This window comes from Venturia canescens, chromosome 2 (assembly GCF_019457755.1).
Source record: "Venturia canescens isolate UGA chromosome 2, ASM1945775v1, whole genome shotgun sequence".
Taxonomy (NCBI): domain Eukaryota; kingdom Metazoa; phylum Arthropoda; class Insecta; order Hymenoptera; family Ichneumonidae; genus Venturia; species Venturia canescens.
This window is the reverse complement of record NC_057422.1, coordinates 12,847,451-12,871,773: the sequence shown is the minus strand read 5'-3', so window position 1 is coordinate 12,871,773 and position 24,323 is coordinate 12,847,451. Positions and strand designations below refer to the sequence as shown.

Here is a 24,323-nt window from a genome sequence, read left to right as displayed (position 1 = left end):
TCGTCCACTGTAACGAGTTCTCCACCCTTCCGAAGCTCTCGACGCCGCCGGATTTTATACTAGGAAATCAACAATACCTCGATAATCGCATATGTACAGCTCGGACCAAAAGATTGCATTGATGGCTCGATCGAGATGACATCGTTGCATTCGAGAGTGCTCTAATGCACATTTCCGACGTCGAGACGCTGAGCTACCAGTAAAATTGTTTCGCTTCCCGGAGGGCACGCAGTTCATTCTCCATGGAAAAGTGAGAAATAGGCCGAGTGGATCAGAACGTTAAACACTGTCAATTCATCCACCAAACTTTCTGTTTCGACGACCTTTATAACGCCACTCGATTCAAACAGTTTTTTTTTCTTTTACTTCATTTTCGTCTCGAATGCGATCGTTGCTGATCGGACGAAAACCATATTTGATTATTTCAAGCATTACTTTTTTTTCCGAAATTTCATTGTTTTTTTAGTGCTGCTCTCTATCGTCCCTGTTGCCTTTAAGCACGATGCGCACTGTGCTCTCTGTACCTTGACGCTCATCAAAGATTTTTTGCCACAACGACACAGCAGGCCCCCGTAGTATATTGCGGACGTTGAAGAAAACGTGTTTCTGGACTTGTCCCTTCGGAGTCATGTAGCCTGACGCGATTGCTCGAGAATGGGAGGCTAATTTTTGGAAGGTTCTGTATATTGAAAGAGGCAGCTCGAGAGAAGCCGTGAACTCGAGCTCGGTCTTGGCATCGTAGCAATAGCTACAACTCTCTATAATTAATTTCAACCCTTCCGGGGATCCATTACCATGTGCGCTTCGTCTCACATGCATCGTGGCAGGATAGTGTGCAGCAAGTTGATTGGTCGACTCCATATTGCCAGCAGTGTGCGGGTAAACGTCGCTTGTAGGGGTAAATCACGAGTCTGTGCGGATATCGGTATATGGACAGAGGGCATATCGACGCATCGGTAAGCCGGTGTTATCTCTGAGCTTATATAATATTATATTGCTCGTGCGCTGGTGCTCTTTGGTCTTGTACACACGCGGACCATTCTCGCGTGAAGGGATAGCTCTACCGGGTTTCGCGTTCGCACAGCCTCCCGATTAACCATGAGAAACGCCGCTGGGCCTTCCACGGGAAATACAATGTACGTTGATTCTACGCTCTCGGCTACGCCGCAGAATTTATCTACAAAAATCATTCTAACCGTTGCAAGTTAATAACGTGTAATCGGTACGGAAATTTCTTTGGCTTTTAAAGTTCATGATCATGCTGCGTTCCTGAGTTTCTGGCGGGCTGCTGTTTAGTGCTAATAACATCTTGTGGGAGAGCCTTCACACTCCTCTTCGTAACGTCAACGCCAAATTCTCCATCTTCATTCGGTCTGCAATCGTAACTTGTTGAGATCTTAGGATTCCTGGGTGCTCTCATAGCACCACAGTTTTTCGGTTCTGACGAAGCAGCGAACTTTTCGCTTTTTCCTTTTTCTAGCTGCTTTTCAGAAATCCACCGACCTTTACGGTCGAAAAGGATTTTGTTTAATTTAGTAAAATTTACGCTAGAATTTGCTACATAAAAATTAATATTTTTTAAGGAATTGCATTTAGGTAGATCGTGCCCCGATGGATCGTGTTTTATGGGTGTCCAAATTAGGTCGATTTTTACTTCCTAATTAAATATATTATTACTCTAAATTAAGGTCAGAGTTATTAATTCAAAATTGTAAATAAATTTGTTCAACTTATTTTTTGGCGAATGAAATTACAAGCCATTACTTGAACGGGGATCATTCGTCCCTTAAGAAGAAACAAAATGCTGAATTGAGCAAATGTGAAGTTACGAGTGCTCACTTTATCAATTTCGTTCAATCTTTAACGTTTGTATCTTTATTGCTAGTAAGACAATCGTCTCGAATTTTTTCCCAGACCTCCGTTATATGCTTCATTTTTATTGTGTACGTTTTTCATAAACTTCGTAAGAAGCCTTCATCCGTTATATGGAAAGATAAACGATTTTTTACGCACAGTCCCTATAATCATGGCGCTGAAGTTTCCAACGTTGGAGTCCAACGAAATGGTCTAAAAAAACTCTCAAATAATTCCAGTAAATCTCCAATTTTGTTCCCTGCCGAATTTCCAATTCGTCGTATTTCAAGCCACATCAATAATTCGTGAAATAAAAAAATAATGAATTATTCATATTTTTTTCGTTCATTTCGTTGAACTCCAACGTTGCAAACTTCAGCGTCGTCTATAATCCCGTGTGTTTTTCTTCATATTTATACACGTTTATTATCTAAATAACCATATACGACGAACCCTTTCAAATTTGATACGCGTGTCAGGCGACTATCTATTTAAACTCTGTATAAATTTCAAGGCTTTCTCAAGAAAATCGGTTTCGTCCACGAACTACCTTAAGATGAGTCGCTACAAAAATCCCGATAGATTTGTTTTAAAACGTGAATTATCGAATATTGATACTTACACAATCGCACACAGCAAAGTTTATATACCCTCGCTTCCTACCATTAAAAAAATAGTATTGAGTTGTTTCGCGATGAACGTGCCTCTTTTTACAACTTTCGTACAAGCATATTGCATTATTCGTGACAGCTCTCTTTGAACCTTTAGTACAGAGAGAACCGCCTCAGGACTGTATATAGTCGTCGCTTACAGAGATCCCTCGTCTTCTATGGAGTAACTTCGACAAAATGAAATTCCTCATTCAATTTTCCCCTACACAACAGTATACATGTATATACCAATAATACACGTATAAAATGAGCATATCGTATCACCGCAGAGTCTCTCCGAAATGACAATATATTTTGTGTCATAAGATCATGCTGCTTCAACGTAAGCTTTGAAAGCTTATATTCTTGCCGTTGTAACAATGTGAAATAAAAATGAGTCTCATCATAAAAAAGAAACGCTACGGCGTACGAGGAAAGTCAAAACTTGGCTTGTTATCGACCTGCGACATACCAATAAATGTGTACAGAACATTTCTTCCGCTTTATAGCATTTTTTTATTGTGATTTCAGGTAAGAGTCTCCGGCACGAGATAGTAGCGCGACTTTTCTTCGTGTGTGCGTCGGGACGTAACAAGCTCTACATTCGAGCGGCTCGCTTATCGCGCCCATGCTCTGCCAATGCCCTACATTTGCCTCGTTTGCAATAATAACCTCAACTGCGCCGACGGTTATCCGAAGCGTCATTTCTTTCGTGAGTATCAAAATGTCTGCTTTTGTCGCAAGACTTGGAAAAAATGTTTTTCCGAGCAGCTCGAATCGACCGTTACATTGAGGCCCATTTTCAATACCTTACATCGAAAGTTTCTTTCCGCAGATAAGAAAAAACAGGTGATATAAAAAAGTAGCTCGAAGAAGAGAAAAATAAAAAAAAACATGCACCACTTTCGTGTCATGGCTTCGCGGGGCTTTGCACTGCGGAATTGCAGTATCGAAAAACTGTCCCGATATTCAAAGTGTTCGCGGAAGCAGGCACCTTACAATCGCTTCACCCGTGTACGTGAGCTCCTTCATTTCTGTCCTACACGAGTTTCTCCTTCTCCGCGTCTACCCCTTTACATTTTATTCGTGTACATATCGCTTCTATTGAGAGAAAGAACGATGAGAGATGATATAAGAGGTTTTGGCGTTTGGATCGTCATGCGATGGCAAGTTTCGAGAGCGTGCGGCATTTTAACCGGAGCGTGTAGATGTCGAGGGTACAGGATTTTCCAAAAGTTTATGCTCCATCATTGTGGGAGACAATGACCACGGAAGTGAGAAAAAATATATGATACAATTCTGGACCAAACAACTTTTGGTTAGTGTCAAATAATTGAGTTTGAATAAAAAAATTAAAATAACTGAAGAAACTTTCTCGTTGCTGGTGAATCAATGCGGAAGAGTAAGAATTATTTTCGTTTGACCAAAGCTTTATTTGCTCATGCATACTTGGTTGCTCCACCGAAATATTTTTTGAAATCGTAATATAGTGAATATGTTTATTCCAATCAAATTTCGCATCAACATTAATTTGGTTGATCGAGCCAAAACTCGTTCCGGCGCGTTCATAAATTATTTCGCCTTCAAACGTTGTTTGCTCATACTCAACTAAATATTCAAGTTAAGCATGAGCGTATTTTTTGGGGGCGCAAATCGGGGCACTCGAAATTTCGACTGATTTTTAACTTCTGAGAATTCGCCGTTATATATAGGAAAAGTTTATGTTTCTGCCATTTTTCCAACTTCTATCGTTGCTGTCTCTTTTAAGCATTCGGCAAGCCTTTACTTTTATCGCGTCGCTATGGATTCCTTAAATATTTTTCTACCCGTGAGACAGTTTGTACCAGGAATTTAGAATATTATTCACTTAGTATATGAATGATTGAATATAAATGTGTTGATGATGGAATCCCGTATAAATTCCACGATTTTTCAAGTTTTAATTCTCGATTGAATGTTCGATAACCTGACCTGAAGTCTCGCCAATCTATTCGCATGCACCTTGACTTTACTATTATTTAAAATCACTTATTTGTAGAATATTCGGGTTCGTGAAAGGAATACCTCAAGAGAAATTTGAATGAAAATTTCTTTCGCCTTCGAGCATCGCGATTCATCGTGTCTCCAAACGTCAAAAGTAACCTTTGCAGCTCTCTGTATGCAATTCTGTGGAGTTTGAGCTGTTGCAAGGAAATAGCCGACAGGTATGTATCTGCGCGTATATGTAGACGTATATTATATGTACATATACGCAGATCGCCGTTAGGTAAGTGAGGACAGTCACGCGGAATGCATAAAGATGCTGTTTCACACACCGTCAGCTTTATTTCGACCCCCTCCCCCCCTGCGCCCCTCGTTTCGTCGATGTGCATGAATCCACTTGGTATTTTTACGAGAAAGAGTATCGAACGACGATGTACGTATCTATAATGGTGGTTCGCTCTATCCCGGCTCCTGATATATGCACGCGTTTTCGAGTCCATGTACACGAAGGTATACGTGCATTATCCCTTTTTATTCTTCCTCCTCTATTTTCTCGTCCTAGCTATTTTACGAGAGTAAAATTTCATGTGACAGAGCTAGTAATGCTGCAGCGAGAAATGTACGTAATTTGGGAAGGTTGAAATGTGAGAAGCCAAACTCGCAGGATATTTTCCCACGCGTGACTAACTTTTGAATTGATGTTATTCTTTTGGGATTACTCGGTACTTTCCCTCATATTTTCTCTTATTTGATTCCGTTTATGTTAGAATGATAATAATAAAAAATTGACATTTGCGAGTGTAATGTGGACTTTGTACTCGGGGGGGATGACTCTTGCTTTTGCCCCACTGGGATTTCATGTAACAACACGGCAGAATCGTTAAATCCCCGCCTTAACGTCAGGCATACACGTATACTTATGATTCATTTATAGACAGTCGCGCGCATAAAAGGTTGAGAATAATAACGCGAAAGGGAGCTCAGCCGTGCCTGATAAAATCCAGAAATGTCATTGCGCTGGATGGAGACAGTTTCGTGGCAAAAACATCTTTGGATCACGACTCAACGTCTGACGAATATATCCACGCCGGTGAGACATATTCACGAGCAGGGAAAAACGGGCACGAGCAGCTCGCAATATCCGAACGCTTTCTCTGCCTTCTCGTTGGTTATAAGAATGAGAATTTTGCGTATTATTTCTGTATATACGTTTATACGGATGGTAGCCATGTAACAAGAGCTCAGGCGTTTTGCTCCGTATTTAGTAAGTTCATGGAATTTGACTCTAGATGGATATACAGTTATAACGATTAAGGATTCTCCTGGTTGGAATTTAATTTTATTCTCCGAGAGAGAAATCGCACATTACGCTCTCATTGCTACCCTTCTCTTCGGTCTTTCTGAAAGCGTCGCACGTTTCCTCGTTTCATCTTATTATTAAGCCCAAGATAAAGCGTTAAATCAAAGATCTTATGCACGAGATGTATAACTGTATGTATGTAAACTCTATGCTTATACACGTGAACTTTAGTGTTCAATTACTCGAGAGCTATGTAGTAGAAAAATCTTTAAAAAAATTATATTGTCATATATATTTTAAAAGAATACATTTACCAAATTTTATTAAATTCTTATAATTTTGAAATTCTTTATGTTTTTGACATGGTTCAGCATGGCAACATTGTATCGTCGCGATCCAACCTCCTTAACCCTAGAACGCATGACTGGGGTGTGAGCACACCCCACGCGAACTTCAAACTACGCTCCCGTCCTAACAAGCGACATTATCGAATGATTATCGACGGATTTTTTAATATATAAATTCAATTGAAATTAGTTTTATCGTACATCATTCTTTTCGTTATAAAAAAACGAAGAAAATGGTGTAGGATAAAGTCAGTTTAGCATCGTAGGACCTGATGTATAAGCAGAAAAAAAGTGGGGTGCGTTCGAACCCCGGTCATGAGGTTGAGGGTATGAAAAAAGGCACATGAGGTGTAGCGTTAAAATCAGTTATCTGTAGAATATTCGGGTTCGTGAAAGCAATACCTTAAACAGACGTCAATCGCGATGCGTTTTGACCCGGCGTCAGTGGGCGGAGCGCCTCCGACTGCATTATTATTCGCTCCTGCGATTGGCCGACACAATTTCCCGATTTGATAACTCAACGGTACTTTGTCCGATAAAAAAAGCTGAGAATGTCACACCAAAGCAAACCCGAGGGTACGAGCCATCAGTTTTACCTCACATTCGTCCATTTCGGAGCGTATACCACCAGGACACGCTACAACATCGTGGGCTCAGAACACTATAACGGACATAACGTCAATCACCTTCCGCGCAATAAATTCTCCCCGATATCTCCTTTTATTCGGTAGGATTTGATAAGCATCCCGCAACCAGTCGTATTTGCTCGAATATCTCATTTAAATCTAACATTCGGATGTTCTCGCTCTCTCCCATTCATTATCGCTGTACCCCCGGGGAATCGAGTCATCCGGATTAGGAATTATCTCGATATATATAGAAAGAGAAAGATAGCAGCGGGGGTGACTAACTCTGTGCACTTTGTCGTACTCTCGAGACCAACTATGCATCTAATTTATTGGTCGTGCACGTGACTCTGGAACAATGTTTTGAAATATACGTATAGTAAAGCCTCGTATATATGCGGACGAGCGTAGATTCGGTTTGATCGAAATCGTGTAGGTACTTAACAACGCCCCTTAATTAGCGAAATTCTTTCGCAAGGGGGATCTTACACAGACAAGGGATGAAAGGGCTGGTTGGTGTACGTGAGAATTTCTCGAGCATATGTACGGCATGGTAAACCGCTTTGTTAATCGTAACAGCAGATAATGGCTATTACGAAATCATTAATCTGTTAATGGGTTCGTAGTGGAACAGTGACTTTCGCAGCTCACTCGTTGTGCTAAGTTGTCCGTGTGCTGGTGAGCGAGCTTCCTCCCTCGACTTTAGCCCTTTTGTAGTCACGCGGACTCAGATAAAACAAAGCACCGGGTTGCTTTAGGCGCGCACCGTAAATTAAGTTAGATCTTGAAAATCAAGCTGATTTATATTTCAGTGTTTTTAGAGGAGCCGGAAAGAATAATTTATGACTTTGATGCAAATTAAACGCGCGCGCCCGCACCAACGGATGATGTTTCTCAACTGATATGTCCTCTTGTCACTTTCAACCTGACCCCCCTTCGTCTTATTTTCCCAAAGGTTTTCACACTATATTTTCAACGGTTAAATAATCCTCGCGACGCTGGGGGAAAAAAATTGTTGATTCAATAGTAATTTATGTCATTGGAAGAGTTCTCTTCATTCAACTGCAATGTTTTCGGAGAGAATAAATCTGTAGTTTGATCTAAAACAATTTTGGTCATTCAATCGTTTCTAACCTCGCAATAATCATATATTTTATTGGCACCCCCTAATGCCCCATTTCGTTGTACCAATGACCTTTTTTCTCAGTGGATATAATTACACTTGCAAGTTTTTTCGTCTTTTAATTATCCGAAAGCTAACTTCTTACTGTAATCAACAATGTTCTATTGTGCGACCCACATATCTTCCCTCATTCGGATCCGGGCCATTGGAGCGTGAACAGGGTTGTTCCTGGTCCGCAAATATATATGTGGGCTATCCCCCTCGAATATCATCTCTCACCCCAGCACGTTGGATATTCGGATTTGTCATGCGTCGACGAACGGAAACCGCGCCTTGAGGCTTTTCGTAATACGCATAGGGCACCATTATGTTATTACATGGGGCGTTGGTTCGAGCGCTAAGAGATGCGTATACAACTCTGGAAGGTAGAAATAAACGTGTACGTTGGTGGTGCAGATCGGAGCACGAGGATCCCTTGATCACGTGCTCGCAGTTATCGAGGATCACTTTCCAGTTCTACTTTCTTCAACGGGGCATGAAGCATTCACGATCTTGAGCAATGCAAATAGAGCATGACTCGAATCTTCCTGAACCGAGGACTAAACTAACATTGACGAAGTCGAATATTTCGCCACTGAAAAAGTCCCCTTGGGGAGATGAAATCTCTCGATCTCTCTCTTCATCTGATCCGCAGGCTCGGATAAATAAGCAGTCGGAGATATTCCGAATGTTCGAGAAGAGGAGAAACGCTTGGATCTGCGCTAAAAAAACCTCTGCGTAAGTCGAGCTCCGAGGCTCGAGCAATATTTCCTGCTATTGCGCTCAGAGGCAATAACAGCGAAGCGGAGTTATTTACTGGCATCGCCGCTGGATCCTTTCATCTTTGCACTTATAGCCAGAAGATTCTATGACTACCGTCGCTTTAAATATTATCGGAATTACGGCGAAGGCTGCAGCACAGCTTTTAAACGTCGACTCATCGATGACAGCCAATCCGACTTGAGCCAGGCCCCATGAAACTGCATCGGTCAGTAAGGTCGGGGTTCCAACTGCCTAGTTCCATCGAGCAAGGTTAGATCGCACCATGGACACTCCTAAACCAAGAGATAAACTGCTTTAACCCATCGAAATATCAACATGAAGCCGGCGTTGTTGAGTTGGCGCTGTGTGAAAACGTGCTTTAGTTATCGCAGAAGAAAAGTCAGTGCACATTTGTTTTTCATACTCCAAACCTTATATCCTCTCAAAGGGAAGCTGATATGATGTATTTGAGGCGTTAGGTGCTAGATTCATTCGTCAACTTTCCTTCAGCGTGAAGGCCTCGGCCTGAGAGAGTTGAACTCAACAAAAGTATCACTAAAATGGAAACTTCCGCTCAAACAAACTTGCAGATATTTTTATACCTTCTGGACTACGAATATCTTGGATTCGCCCAGAAAAGTTGCGTCGACCTCACACCGGGTGTCATTTTTGAGGCGACCTGTAATAGTGAAAAGAGTATAACATTGATATTCGTGGCTTTATAGTAGTTTCGTAAGGGCAAGAGCAACGATCACGTGGTGACTTGGGTTTTGAGCCCACGCACGAACAGCATGGAATATTGGGCGCCTCGTCCCATTCCTCATCCCTTCAACTCTCTCTCTCTCTCTGAATTGCTACGTTGGATATTGAAATCCTAGGGGCTGCACGTAGACACACCCGGACTGATAGTACTCACCACGACTGCACTATTGCCATTCGTCCTGTAAGCTTGCTCCTCGCAGCCATGTCTCTATACAGACGCGCACCGGTCGCGAATAAGCACAGACATATCGACCATACACGCCATCCAAAAGGAAACGCTACGTGATCGCATTACCTCACCATAAAACTCTCGAGCTTCTGTCCTCCGCTTTCCACAATTTATACATCTTCGTTTCCTTCGGTACTGACACAAAACTCGATTTACGCCAGCAAAATACCCTCTTTCTGCATAATACATCCACACCCTGTTTGCAAAATGAAAACAAAACTTGTTACGATGTCATCTGCCAAGCAGACGAGATATACTGGAGATTTTCCTCTTCTTTCTCCTTCTATATACTTATATAGAGACGAACGTATACGTAATATCTCGAGTTGCACGTGAACTGCATATCACAAAACGAGCCTGAGAACCATCCTCGACGAGCCTGGAATGTACTTTTTACCCTCTTGAAAATTAATTTAAAAGAAAGACGATTGTGCTCGGAATAACAAAGAACTTCAATCTTCTTTCTTGCCGCGTGATGTCACTGCGAGAGCTCGAGTGCTACTTGTTTCTCTAACCACTGTACCACCCTTGAGATTTTCCGAGCGCTGTCTCGACTTGATTGCTTCTTTTAATCGCTCCTTCGTTTGACAGAAAAAAGATTGATTGCATATTTAGGACTTTGAACGGAGTGCGCGCTCATTGCGTTTCATCATTAGGAGAGGCAGTCCGGGAAATACGAAAATGGAGATCGAAATGACGCTCTGCATGAGACTGCGAAAAACTATTCTCAAAGGTCATGGTGAATACGCTTCTGGAAAAGTTTTGTCCTGCCCTCCCATTGACGCAGAAGTCATTTCCAGCTATACATCCGTGGCAGAAGGTCGAAAAAATATCTCAATTCTGAGTCTTGGGAGCAAAAGTTTAGCAGCCAAAGAGCCGCTCTAGTGCAGGAAAGTTGATTAAATTTCATCTGGTTCTTTGAGAGGCCACGTAAAAGAGCAAAGAATAATGCCGCGAGGGCGGAGGATACTGATCTAATGTAGCTCTCCGAGAGGCTACGGTAAAAGAGCACAGAATAATGCGGAGGCTCTGGAGAACATTGGTCGCGTGTGCTTGGATAATAAATTGGTTCGATCGTCAAGGGTATTTTTAACGTCGTCAAGCCAGCGCTAAAATACGAGCGGACGAGTGCTCTTGTCGCCTTTGTGATCGGAAAATCCGAGTGAGTTGCTGGGACGAACGAGAATCATGAAAGTTGGCAAGAGCTCTAAGGAAGGGGTTTATTTTCCGGATAACCCGAAAGTTTGCTTAATTTACCGTCGAGTAGGAACAGGCACAGAGACAAGGCTGCGAAGGGGTTGATTTAACTGTGTGATCAGGCTCTCCAGGCTTTCTATGTGTTCGTTAACTAATCTGCTGGATCTGCGAGCCATTTCTAATCCACTCGATATTCCAGTCACCTAAGCTCCTGCTCTCCGTCTTGAACGAAAAACCTTTCGGCCTCGGGAAAAAATAAAGAGCAGGCCGGACTCGCGTTTATGGCAGTGTAGCTGGGTCAGGGTTCTGTTGTGATCGTTTAACGAGCACTGAACCAATGGGAAAATTTATGTTCGAATCAAAGCTGACGAGATGGCTTCGGGTGGAAGGGAGAGAGCCGCATCCTTCAATCGGTCGTCGTAGATTAGCTCTGGGAATAATGCTAAAAGCTGGTTCGCACTCCCATGCTCCGCTTCCTCTGTAGCAGGCGTAACGAATTACATGTAATACGGTGGAGAGAGAGTTGGCCTAGCGAACGCTGAAAATCTGAGTCTCCTGATGAGGTATCGAGGGAACACGAGCGTGAGCGAGTCAGCGAATAAATCTCGCATACATCCAGGGCCCCCATCTCTTATATACAAAGCTCGGAGTTAGGATAAGACTTCCCCAGGGGTTGGAAAGGGTGGTTCGTCCCCGGGGAATGATGTGCTCTTCACGAAACTGGCGATGGCGTTTCTCGCGCGTCGACCACTGGCAACGTGACTCCGAACTCCGGTGCTGAATGTGCGCCGAGACAAAGAAAGCCGACGAAGGAAAGGGACAGCTCGGGTCCGAGAACTCGACTCTTTCTCTTGCCAGCTTTCGAAAAAGCGCGCAACGCTTCGACGAGCCGCCGAGAGCCCACTTTCCCTTAACGCTGCGCGGCGTTCCAGTCCGCACAGCCGGGAAGCAACGAAAGTGGTGATATTGGCTTCGCTCGAAGAAACTTTCACCAGCCCGCCCGACAGGACGACAAGTGTCGAAGTTGGCCTCGAGGAATCTCCATCTTCTGTGCATCTTCTACCACTTTTCCATCTCTCTTTCTCCTTCTACTTCGATTTCGAAACTTTTCTCTTGGGATGAAAAAACCGCAGTGCCATGAATCAGCTGAAAAAGACGCCCGGGTGCTATTATTCCCAAGCGGTTTCCGGAATTTTCATTCCTCCGGGGAGATCTCGGCAGGCATGATATTCCTTTGGTATCAGCAAATTCCTAGTTAACTACGGCTGGCGACTACTTCGCGAAGAAACTGAATGCTAATTATATTCCAGCTCGGTCTATCCTTAAGAACCTTTTCCGAATCCATGGAAAGCTAAAATTCAAGTGGATTTCCTAACCCCGCGTTATTCCGTTCAATTGCGAATGATCCCAGAAGCGATTTGGCCAGATTGGTCCCCAGCGAACGGACACGAAAGATTGGCTGGCAGTTTACGACGCGATGTCTGCGAAAAGACGAATTTCTGCTTTTGAAGATCGATCGGTACGTCGCCGCGTATAAAACCAACGTATAGCGATAAAAGCTGCGTAAGGTAGACGCGGATGGCTGCTAAATTCCGAGACTTTTCACGGAGGTCTCACTCCGAGGTTTCTCGTATTGGGAGCACGTAGCGAACGACGGGCCAGCATGGCCGATGACAAGCCCACGTATGTATGTGCCTCCATACTTGAACCGTCGTATTTTATTCCTATTACGTTTACTATTCGTATACGTATATTTTTGGTCCACGCATACGTCGATGATTTCATATTGGCATTTATGGCGATGGGTCACGCACGAGAAAGCGAGTAAGAGGCTGAGTGCACTTTTACTGGTGCATTTTTCTTGCATCGTGGGCTGAGTTCATGGCTCGATGATTGATTTCTTGACGCACTATTTCGTGAGCTCTTGAAAAGCTTTGTCGCTTCAACTTTTTTATATTTATGATTCGATCGAGGAATTCAATGAAAAGTCCAACGAAGTGAACGAAAAAAAACATTGTAACTTACCAGTTTTTTATTTCACGAAGGTGCAAGTTGAAAAACTACGGATTGCAAATTCGGCAAGGAACAAAATTCGAGAATTACTGGAATTGTTGGAGAGTTTTTTTTAGATCGTTTCGTTGGACTGCAACATCGGGAACTTCGTCATTCAAATGAACAGTCAAAATTGATCATTTTATAATAATTACTGGCTTGAAGACCTCAACCATGCGAACGCATTTACATTTTTGTAACGAGCTGCTCAGCAAATGCGACACTGAAAATATGACGATTACGCTCGTCGGAGATCCCTCTCCAAAATCTGAGATTACCCTCTATCGCGCATGATCAATTGATCCAAGTTATCATTCATCTATTTCATAAAGCTGAGAGCTGCGAGGAAGCCCCAGGACGAAAGAGCCAACAAGGGATTTTATTACATTTCACCAAAGTCCATAGTAATTTTGATGCCGAAATCAGTTCTCTCAAATTTTACTATCTACGACAGGCAAAATTTAGGTCTGCGACATTCTTACATCAAATGATGTAAATTACAAATTGCTTGAAATTTTACTATGTGCCACTGGTTAGTTTTCATATTTATACTCGCAACGCCTCATTCATATAATTGGTGATCGCGTGAATTTTGCTATACGTTATTGAGCAAAATTCAGTGCGGTAAAAGGGAAAATGCGAAACTATGCAATTTTTCGTATAGCACTGCCATGTTACCTCCTAAATTTTCATCAAATCATTTCATTATTTACTATGTTTTTGATGAAAATTCGCTCGGTGTTGATTTTTGATATAGTGCAGCGCGTTATTTATTATGAACTGTTTTGTAATGGTTCCCCAAACTTTTGCATTATTTGACACACTCTGTAGCGATTATTATTATAATATCGATATGGTCCGACGTTACTATAAAAACATAGTAATTTTTGCTATAAAAGTCTTTCCATATATGGAAGATGGATTAGATGAATGATTTATATGAAACAAGGAATGGATCTATTTATATTTAGGATAAATTATCAATCTACAAATATACGTAGGTCTGAAAAAAATAAAAATAAAAGGATAGTTACAATTTTCTAGTTTTTTTCACCGGTCGAGTAGACCCTTAAACTAACGAATTATTTACGGCGTTGCTGTCGCGGCGGTGATTACGGTAACACTCTGAAAGTTTTAGCCTCAAGTTAATTCTAGTGAACAGCGCGAGTGCGAAACTGTAAGCAAGAAGCACCATGTGCTGGTTAAATATACATGTAACGGAGCCCCATGGGCTGCGCAGCCCCAAAACCATGAATCCCTTAAATTATATGGGATACACCGCGCACTTTCACGCGTGTCATAAAATTCGCACTACGCCCTCTTCTCGCCCTCCATCTCTTTCTCCTTCTCCCGCTTGTCTCAACGGCGCGATGCTTGGATATTTTTCTTCACTGTTCAACCCCGTCGCGGAACATTATTCGTCTCACGACGCGTGCGTTAAAATTTGCCTCGGAGCCAATGCATATTGTAAGGCATCACTCGCTCGTCTGTCTTCGGGTTTTCGGTGACACGAAGCACAGCATCGTGAATATAAAGGTATTACACTGGGCTCATATGGCCAATGGAGTCACCGAATTGTGGTCCCACGCGAAAAAATCAAATTGCTTTCCCCGCACCCCATCAATCGCTCTGTGGGGTTATAACAGCAGGCCTGTAGCAGCGATCCGTTTTATGTTCTAATGCGTGAACCGCGAGGCCGAACCGAAACCTCCGCGCCATGGTGTGCAACGTTAGAAGATTCTCCCCTCGAAGGGTGGCGGATCGTAGGGCCGCCAAGAAGAGTGGCGTTTACGAAGAAATCGATCGGACCTTTTACGACTGCAACACTCACCGTGGCGCCCGGGTTAGTACAGCAGTTGGGTACACGGCTTTTGTCCACGCCGCAACAGCCGCGACTACGACACACAAAATTGCGGACAAACTTCTCCTCACACCCTCCGTCGATCCCGCTCCACTCTTTTTCCTCACAGAGTCCTGCTCGAGTTGCCGACATAGCCAATCAACGAGCCGGCTTTTATCGTTCGCCCGTAAGAATGGCGCCCCCACACTCGGCCTCGCGTTGCTAACTTTCATTCACAAAGAAAAAGCAAAGAGTTTGTATCGTGTTCACGCAGTCTATCCATTTACTGGCCTGCACTGCCAACAGCCGCGCTTGCATTGTAATGTTTTATGGCAGGCATAGAATGGCCATAATGCGCTGCAGTCGTGATTGAACGCGGCCTTCCTCCTGGCTCAGTCTCAATAACATCCTTTTGTTGCCCCCATCTGAATTCGTTGCAAAAAACAGCGCATGATAAGAACACTCCTTGCAGTAAAAGAAGGCACGTGCCGTACGCGAGAGATAAAGCGTTACTGTCCCCAGATCTCGTGCCATTGGTTTCGTCCCCTCGCGCACGTATGTAGATCAACCGCGGAATGTCAACGCGAATGGTTCCTGTACGCCGTCTCGAGTACGACGGGCAGTCATAAAAACTCAAATTCGTCGCTTTCTTCGGTATTCTCTGTCTCCGCGTTGGCCCTGACGCAGACTCAACTTGCCCTTGCACGCTCCTATGAAACTCTTTTTCGTACCATCCAGTTTCCAAGAAAAGTTTTTCATTTTGAAAAGTTTATCTAGAAATTGATCCCCGATAAAATCCATAAATTACGCAATTCCAAGCGGCTCATCTTCTCGCCCGATGACGCGGGCACGCTCGGTGATCGCGCCCCAGCGAAACACCATGCACCTTTTCCTCTAGGCTCCGCATGCCCCACCTTCGCAATAGAGCCTCGTCCCAAGATCTGCGCCTGCGAGATCGTAATCGACGCTAACCACAAACCTGTATACACGCGGCGCGTCCATAATTAAGTTGGCCCATTCGATTTGCTAATAGATGCAGCGGAAAATCGAAGAGTGATGAAGTCAGGGGGCTCTCTCCTCTTGTGCATTATAACGTCTGCGGTTGTACGGTTGCACAGGAGCTTCACCGCTGAAATTGGAGTGGCGCGGCAACCACGAGCAGCAGACTATTCGTCTAACCGAGCCAACCTCCATTTCCACTTCCATCCCGGATGCAACAAACTCTTCATCACTCCCTCCCCCTGCGCCCCGCGCTCATCGTGTACATCTTCTCTCGGCTTCTTGTCCATTCCCCGTGTAAGGGAGAGTTTTCAATTAGGCTCGATTACCCACCCACAGCCTCGTGCTCGAGGTAAAACAGTAGCTTGCTTTCGCAACGCGATCCCTCCCAAGACAGAGGTGCGCGACGTCAGATATGTTGGCTTTTTTCACTGACGGCAACGCGCGGATACGGAGACGAGAAAATCTTTCGGGCGTGACTCGTCACTCCCCCGCTCTCTGTCTCATCGCAACAACGTTTTGCTTTTTTCCCTTCAGTCTGCCTGGCGTGCCACACTCGCGATGCTCTGCGTTACACGTCTGACAGTTGGCTCTCGCCGTACAGGGTGCCTGAGAAGTAAATCATGCTTCGCGAGGATGCGTTCGAAACGAAATCGTACCCCGCGGTACACCCTGTACATCTGCAAACCGCGCCGGGGGTAGTCGACTTTTCACTCGAAACAATTTTCCTCCCGAAGTCTCGAGTAACCGTATTTTGAGATCCACTTTTCCTGCTGCCTTTCCTTCCCGTCTCATTTTCCTCAAATCGATATATAGATGTGTGTACAGACCGGTTAATACACCGCATCTCACTGCGAGCACGAACCGCGTGTACACTCAATCCTCAGCGGGGAATCCTTGAAACAACAAAGGGTAAGACGAAGGGGAGCCGCCTCGCCTTTTCCTACTTTCAGGCTTTCCCAGCTCGTTCTCTTCACAGAAATACTCTGCAGTGTGCTGAACACAATTAGACGACGGCGTACTTTTTCTACGGAATTATCAAGTAAATGATAAAATAATGTTAGTGACCGGCGCAAAGGCTGCTGCGTCTTTTCATTTATTCATTGACGAAAAAAATCTTTTTTGATATTTCTTATTCTCGTAATCGTCATGTTTGTGAGGGTATCCGGTAGAAACGGATTTTAGTTCGATTTTTGGACACTTGACCGTGCGTATGCCATCGCTCGATGACTTATTTAGCGATAACAATGCGAATATCGATACGTTGAGAAATTTGGTTCTCTTTTCCCGGAGCGAAACTCACTCTCGATGGGCCTACACACTGATCGATTCGAGCGTTTGTCGCTTCAACGTCTCTACTTCGTTTCCATCCGAAATTGGAGCCGGGTGAAAAACACGTGTCCGTACTTTATTCACGTGTAATTCGACTGGAGAATGTGAGGAAGGTGCTGTTGGCGTCTCACTGCCATCTGTCACGTGCCATTGGACGCCGTTTCAGCGTCTTCGAAGCCCGCGCTCTTAACGCCGCTCGCTTTCGTCTCCACTCCTCCATGGTCCGGATGACGTTTCGGGCAGATAAACGCGACATGGTAAAAGTCGTTTTCCATGAGCGACCCTTCGGATCGGAGATCCCAGAAGCTCGAACAAATGGCCGCGTCTCCCATAAATTCTTTCGACATTTAAAATAGTGTGAGCACGCAAATTCGGTTACGTCGAGAAGAGACAGTTGGGCAAAACAAAGAGAGCTTTCTCGAGGACAACCACGAACGATCCGAAGGAATAACAATACTGCAAACTCGAATGAGCTCCCGGCATGAGCTTCCAATCGGTGAGTCAACTTACCAAATGCAAAATGAACGAAATGTGAGAAGGAAGCGAAGAGGGCGAATGCGCGACGGAGCTTGAGCGATTCTTGGTGTTTCTGCACGTTTTGCCTTGAGGCACCCTGTCATCGTGTCTCCCGTACAGACATCTTAGACTCTTACTATCTACGAGGAGAATTGTGCGCAGCGATAGAAGAACGGCATTGATACAGCGGTGAGAGGAACGGAGAAAAGGAAAATAAGAGAGGGGTGAAGGAACTCCCGATTGTCGTCTTTTCAGTGGAGCCCTTCTGTAGAGGTACATGAAATGCGAGAGTGGGTTTGGAAAATGGTCCTCACTGTACATTCCTCCCTAGGCAAAGATCCGACCGGCTTCCCGCAGCGTTTCCAGCCCCCCTGCACGCCCTTCTGCTACGTTTCTTTCAGCTCCTTTTTCTTCTATACTTCGTCTACATTATTTGCCTGTGGGGGGGTGTAGAAATTCGTGGCGGAGCATGAGAACACGAAGATACACGTCTGCTCTTCCTGTCATCGCCCATTCTTTCCGGGATTGTAAAAAAACGTAACAAGACTCCGAAAACAAGCCGAATGTACGGGAATTCCGAGAACTGAGAGTCTACCCCGTCGAAATACAGCTTTGCAATACAACGCCGAGAGCCGAAAAGTTTTTCGGCCGTTTCTTATCAGGTGGTTTCCTCGCGAGTTATCAAAGATTAGAGCTCCCCGGAAGCTGAGCTTGTTCACTGGCCATGGAATGTGGGCACCGGTCCATTCGGCGACGCCAGCACGTCATCGCACATGTCACATTGGTGAACCTTTAATCCTGCACGGGGCATTACGAATAGCTTCGATAGAAGTCTTGCCTGAAACTTTTCCCTCAGAATGTCATTCCGGATCCATACTTCGTAGTTCTGACTCCGAGCTCTCGGGTTCCCCTCGCAAGAGTGGTGCAGAAACAAATACAACCGGGAGCCTGGGTAAGCGTTTGCTGCTAGGACGCTCGACTATCTCTCGCGATACGCCGAGCGAGCGGATTACCGATACTACAGTCAAAATCCTCACGTGTCATCCTTAACTTTCATCGCTTTTTTTCTTCCCCTCTTTCTTTCATAGATCCTTTCGCCACACACGCGCGAGCGAGCCATTCGCGATCCTGAGTCCCGAGACTCGAGCCGTTCTGTGCGGCGGTATACCGAAGCTCCTGAATTGTTCGCTCTCTTTCTCTGACACTCGAGGCCGCGCGCACTGTGAGAAGGAGAGAGAGAGAAAGATCCGTCGGGGATGAGGGCTTTGTGTGACGCGTTTTGTAACCCCTGAGGACTGGGATCCTCGAGAGAAGCACTTTTTGTTCCTCTCCAACCTCCGGAGCTTCTTATCCTGAAACCTGTGAAGGAGTTTCAGGAGCATTGTAAGAATCGGTAGTTCTCTTAAGCAGACCTGACCATCGAGAAGTCAAGAGTTCTAGAAAGGATTAACATTTTCTCTGCACTTTTATCAAGGACGCGGTAACGGCTCGAGGCCAAGTATTGGAAGGAAAAGCCAGCGCGAGTCCTGCCTTATACGTCCAACTATGCCGATTTTATGACGGCATTGACTTCTCAAATGGCTTCGCGGACGAAGCATTTCGGTCCAAAATTTGGGTAACGAATTTTTTTACTATTTTTCTTATCATCGATCTTCCTTGCATGAAACACACATTATACTTCGTTTTATCTTCGTTTATTAGGTCCATTTATCTATCCTGGTACAAAAACGCATTATATTTTGAGGAATCTCTCGAGATATACGAGTACGAAATCATCGTTTCACCACGCCGAGGAAAGCCCTCTCGTGAAAAAGTCCGTCTAGCGCGTGCATTAATTATTCAGCCGCATTGTGTAAAGAGAAAATTCTGCTCGAAGGATTCAAAAAAAATATATAAAAATAAAGGGAAAGTAAACAAAAAATAATAGCTCTAAAAAAAGAAGGAAAAGAGACATTTCGGGCTCGGGGGCGAGCTTTTTATGGCGTACTTTAGTTTCGACAACAAATGTTTCCCCCGGGCCGATTTTTCACGCGTCCCGCTTTCCCCAAGACTGTACTTTTTTTCTCCCTCTTTCTATTTATATATACGTATATATGTGCATTCCCCCCCCCCCCTCCCATGCTCCACCCACTCACACTTCGCATGGTCGATCTTGCTTCGGAGAAAGATGGAAAGTGTAATACTCTGTTTCAGAGTTCTGGGAGAGTGAACACCACCGGGTGGAGCGAAGAGCGCGCGAGGAGAGAGAAACTGGTACGATTTCTCAAATGAAATATTATTACACCCGAGCCGACCATAGACCTTTCCTTACTCCTTCCCTCTTATTCCCTCTGTCCTTGCGTAAAGCAAAGTCGAGCGACGAAGGGTTTTCCAGAAAATATATAATATCAGGACCCACCACGTGCATTATGTACAGTGCTAATGTCACAACATTCAAAAAGCCCTTTAAACCTTTCCCATCGCATAGATCTGTGCTAACTTTATAAACGAGCCAACTATGCCCGACACCCACTCAATATTTTCTTCCATCCGCTTCTCCTTTAATCATTCATTTCGTTTGAAAATAATGAAGAAAAAATCAGCATTTAAAGCTTACTTTTTATTGCGTTTGTGTTTGTAGATATAAGAAGAAATAACGGTGAATAAAAGTTTACTCTCGAATCGATCTTCAGTTTATGTTTGTTTTTATTTATTCATTTTTTTCACTGACGACCAATTTGTATTTTTTTCAGTGCGGTCATAAATTGTAAGGTTTAGCATAAGGGAGAATATATTTGTTAGATAAGTTGTAATGATTAAATTTATCTGAAGACAGTTTTAAAGGGATTTGACACATGAACGTTCTCCTTAAAATATAACCATTTCGCGATAACGGATAATTTCGATCGTTTCAAGTGATTTTCCGTTAAATGTTTGTTACATTTGCCAAACCTCTATGCTTCGTCAAAATGAATAATTAAAGTTTCTTCGAAAACCATCATTTTCGATAGTATTTCTTATATCGAATAACCGAATTCAATAACCATCGATTGTCATGATTTGAGAACAAAACTTGCACTCCATTACGACGTTCCGTTATAACAGACCAATCCGAGTTGAAGTAATTTCAAATGATTTCCTTCGAATTAATCAACTCAGCTCAAATTGTTGGAATGAAGGAAAAACCCTTAAACAGCCTGGCCTCACAAAAACACAAAATGATACTAAAAAAAACGAAATTAATTTTTTTTTTTATACAGAATCGAGCTGACGTTGAGACCTCTCTCGAACATATTAGCCAATGGAATAGTTGAACGCTGTTGCTTAATAATAAATCCATCAACATCAATTTGTATACCGATACTCAACGAGGCAACTTTTCTATAATCTCGATCACTTACAAACGACACCAATTTCTCTCGTATTTCAAACTCCTTGAATTATTCTCCAGTACAAAAGTACGTTAAATCTCGCCTTTTTCTCTAATAAATACCAAAAATAGCTTGACTTCTTTTCTTTCTTCTTTGCTCAGCGTACATTTACTCAAAACTCCTTAGAAAAAGTTTCGATGTGAAGTCCCTCCACGCAAACCCCTGATCAAGTTTTTCTCGTGAAAAATAAACAATGCATCGCTATTTTCCAGCAGTCTCAACATATCGAAGGACGTTTTGCTTCGAGCTTTTTCACGAGTTTGCGTATGTGTGTATATACCTTCTCGTTTTGAGGAGAGTTTCACTCCGAAAGAAAAAAGTCAACTGAGGGAAGCTTCTTCGCACATCTACATATATGTCTCTATACAGAGGAATATATGTGTGTAATATACTATTGCATTTAAAGAAAAAAGGTAGATAGTATAACCCGTCAGGTGTATGTTCCAGCGAGAAACTTTTTCGTCCTCCCTGACGACCCAAGACGACTAACAGTCGTAGAGCAGACGAAAAAAAGGAGAAATAGTCAGTGCGGTCGTGCCAGACGCAAACTCTCGGGCGCTCCTTTCGCGCGATTCACAGTGAATTCTAACGGATTTCCCAAAGCTCTTTTCTTTTAACTTTTATCACACGACGAAACTCGCTTTGGAATCCCCGTCCGCTTTGAAACTTGGAAAAAGTAAAATTTCTCTTTTATTTATCTCAGTAGTTTTTATCACAACAACGAATTAGCGCAATTATCGTTGCGTTTATTCAGGATTCGTGTAACCGATTCGAACAGTACGGAGGCGCGATTGAAATATTTGATGGAATCAATCCCAGCGAGTATTTCTATGTACTCTTTCGCAGGATTTCAGCATCGATTTTATTTTTCAAAAAACAAACTATTTTTTTCATTCGTGATGAATTCGGTCTCTCGTTTATTTCTTTTTCATCTCCTTCTCTCGTTAATTTCATTTAACAACGTGCCATGCGACAAAGGACTGCTTAGCCGGAGCCTTGCTCCCTCGTCATTGCCGCTGGGGCTTTTTCCTCCGTGGAATAATTAGACGAAGAGACTTTCCCCGGGATCCTTTGTACGCGCTGAGGTGGATGCACGCGCGCGGGGGCGGCCATGTTTTCCTTTTTTCGAAGGGGGCTAATATTTAATTGAGAGGAGCACCGAGGTAACGTTATTCTTTACAACAACAAAAAATTTGGATTGAGTTGAATTGCCACCTGAAGTAACATTGCTCGCAGAATTAATCATTCCAACGCTCCTCCAAATTATTGTCTCTCATTATCTCGGTGAAATATTCAATCGTGTTGATAACATTCGAGGTCAGCGTTTATGTGCACGATAAAAGATTTGCTCGATTCGTAACACTGCCATATAGGAATAATTTACAAATAAAGATTTCGGATATCGTCGGCCTCTCGTTTGGCTCACAAATCCTGTCCCGCACCGTTGACGGAAACGCGAGGCGCTTTTGCGGTTTTCACCAGAGCACCGAAGCACACCATAGACTGGAATTTATTCGACAGAGATTACGAGAAAAGTTTTCCAATTGCGGTATAGGAACGACAGCGAGAAAAAAAAAAGAGGAGAATTACGGCTTGTAAGGACAAAGTAGAGAAGGACGACATTGGAAACCAATCGGACTCTCCGGAGGCATAGAATTTCCCGTAAAAGTGGAGTACCATAAACGTCCTGGCGATCGCCCTACTTTGGTACGGTAAATATACGTACTATATGCAGTGAAAAAACATTCTCACGAGGCTCGTGAATCGATCCCTTGGGAGAAGTCACCAGATATAAGGGATAATACGGGAGCAAATCGATCGAAAAATATATCCTCTGTGTATAAACACGATATCCCGAAAGTTGCACACGACGATTCTAGAGTAATTAGGACGAGGAACCCCAAGAGGCAAAAGTTTTTTGCAATGAGAACAAAATGTGGTCGTAACACTTGAAAAATGTTTAATTTAACTGAAATATTTAGACCAATAGGCAACGACAAAATATTCATTAAATTTCACAAAATATTTAGACAATCATTCAAATAAATAGGAATTTGGATTAACGAAATTGAGGGTTATGTGACGATATTTGGATTACTCCAACGTCATACTTTGTTGCTACGAAAATAATTGTATATTGAATCTCCGTAGATTGTCTTGTGGTAAGAAAGCCTTCAGCGGAATTAACAAAATGATATAAAATGTACTGAACTTTTCTTTCCAGGCAGACATTTGTATGGACAATTTATTTGATTCGTCATCGATGAGCTTTGGTTAAGCTACACGAAGAAAAAATCCGACTGTCAAAATTATTTGTTATTTTTCACAAATCGTGTTGGCTAATATAATAATACATTTGAACAAATTTCGGGTTATATTGAACCGACCAGTGTGATTCGATTTACAAAATACTTATCATTCTCAACAAAACCGTTTAGATACTTCAGTGCTTGATATTCAGATAAATATATGATAAAAGTTTAAGCGAATTAAGTAGAAATAAACAAATGTTCTTCGAACAAAAGATTTGGTTTCACTCGTTTAGTTTATTCTCATAAACAAAAATTTATTGATTCAGATAAATGAACTATTCTTTATTTATCGCAAGCGAATGTTAGTTAAATTAAGCAACGAAAATATCAACCGAAGACATGAAGTTGTTACAACCATATTTTTTCTCAGTGTGACAATTCTCTCGTTAATGAACTCTCGTGAGCCAATGCTTTATAGGGGACTGCCGATCTGATCCTATCGTAAAGAATCTCTCGTCCATTTGCATCGTAGAGAAGCATATCCGAGGATATTTCTTCCCAATATTCTGCCCTCTAATCCACCATGTCCAGCCTGAATGAGCGTATAAAAAGGCCACGCCAAAAATGATTTTTGAGACACTCCGTATAGCCAGGGGTGAGATTTCACCGTCTGTTATATAAAAGACTAATGCCGTGAAAGCTTTTTTCCACATTTAAAGATAGATTAATTGTTTTCACTGGCGTGCCGATTAATCGTCCGCCGCGTTTATAGTGCAGAACAGGCCAAAAGATCTCCCAGCGCAAAACGAGCTCTTTAATGGCGAAAGGGGTGAGCGCACGAGCTATCCCCGGTATGCCGTACGGAACAGATATTAATAACCCGCGGAGAGACGCAAGCTTCCAAGAGAAAGAAGGTGGGGGGGAGGTATTCTCTCTGGTGAAGTTTACCGAGTGAGAATTCCATGAAATCACGCATCCCTTGCTCTTTCCAGCTTTAATCCTGGCCCATGAACGAGAAGGGTTTGTTGTTTCGGTGTCTCGTTAGTAATA

General features: G+C 43.2%; 1 protein-coding gene across 4 annotated transcripts in view; it reads left to right on the top strand.

The window, feature by feature from the left end:
* Ror (Tyrosine-protein kinase transmembrane receptor Ror) overlaps positions 1–24,323 on the top strand; it is a 188,806-nt gene that overhangs the window by 104,651 nt on the left and 59,832 nt on the right. Inside the window, exon 1 of one of the 4 annotated variants that reach the window (XM_043411110.1) lies at positions 3,115–3,216. The exons of 1 other annotated variant lie outside the window; for it this stretch is intronic. In XM_043411110.1, the coding sequence (XP_043267045.1) occupies positions 3,144–3,216 (73 nt within the window). In that variant the 5' untranslated portion in view covers positions 3,115–3,143. Of the gene's footprint in view, positions 1–3,114; positions 3,217–4,689; positions 4,709–19,811; positions 19,865–24,323 lie in introns of those variants that run through there. 2 more of the 4 variants (XM_043411113.1, XM_043411112.1) reach the window with 2 other exon arrangements.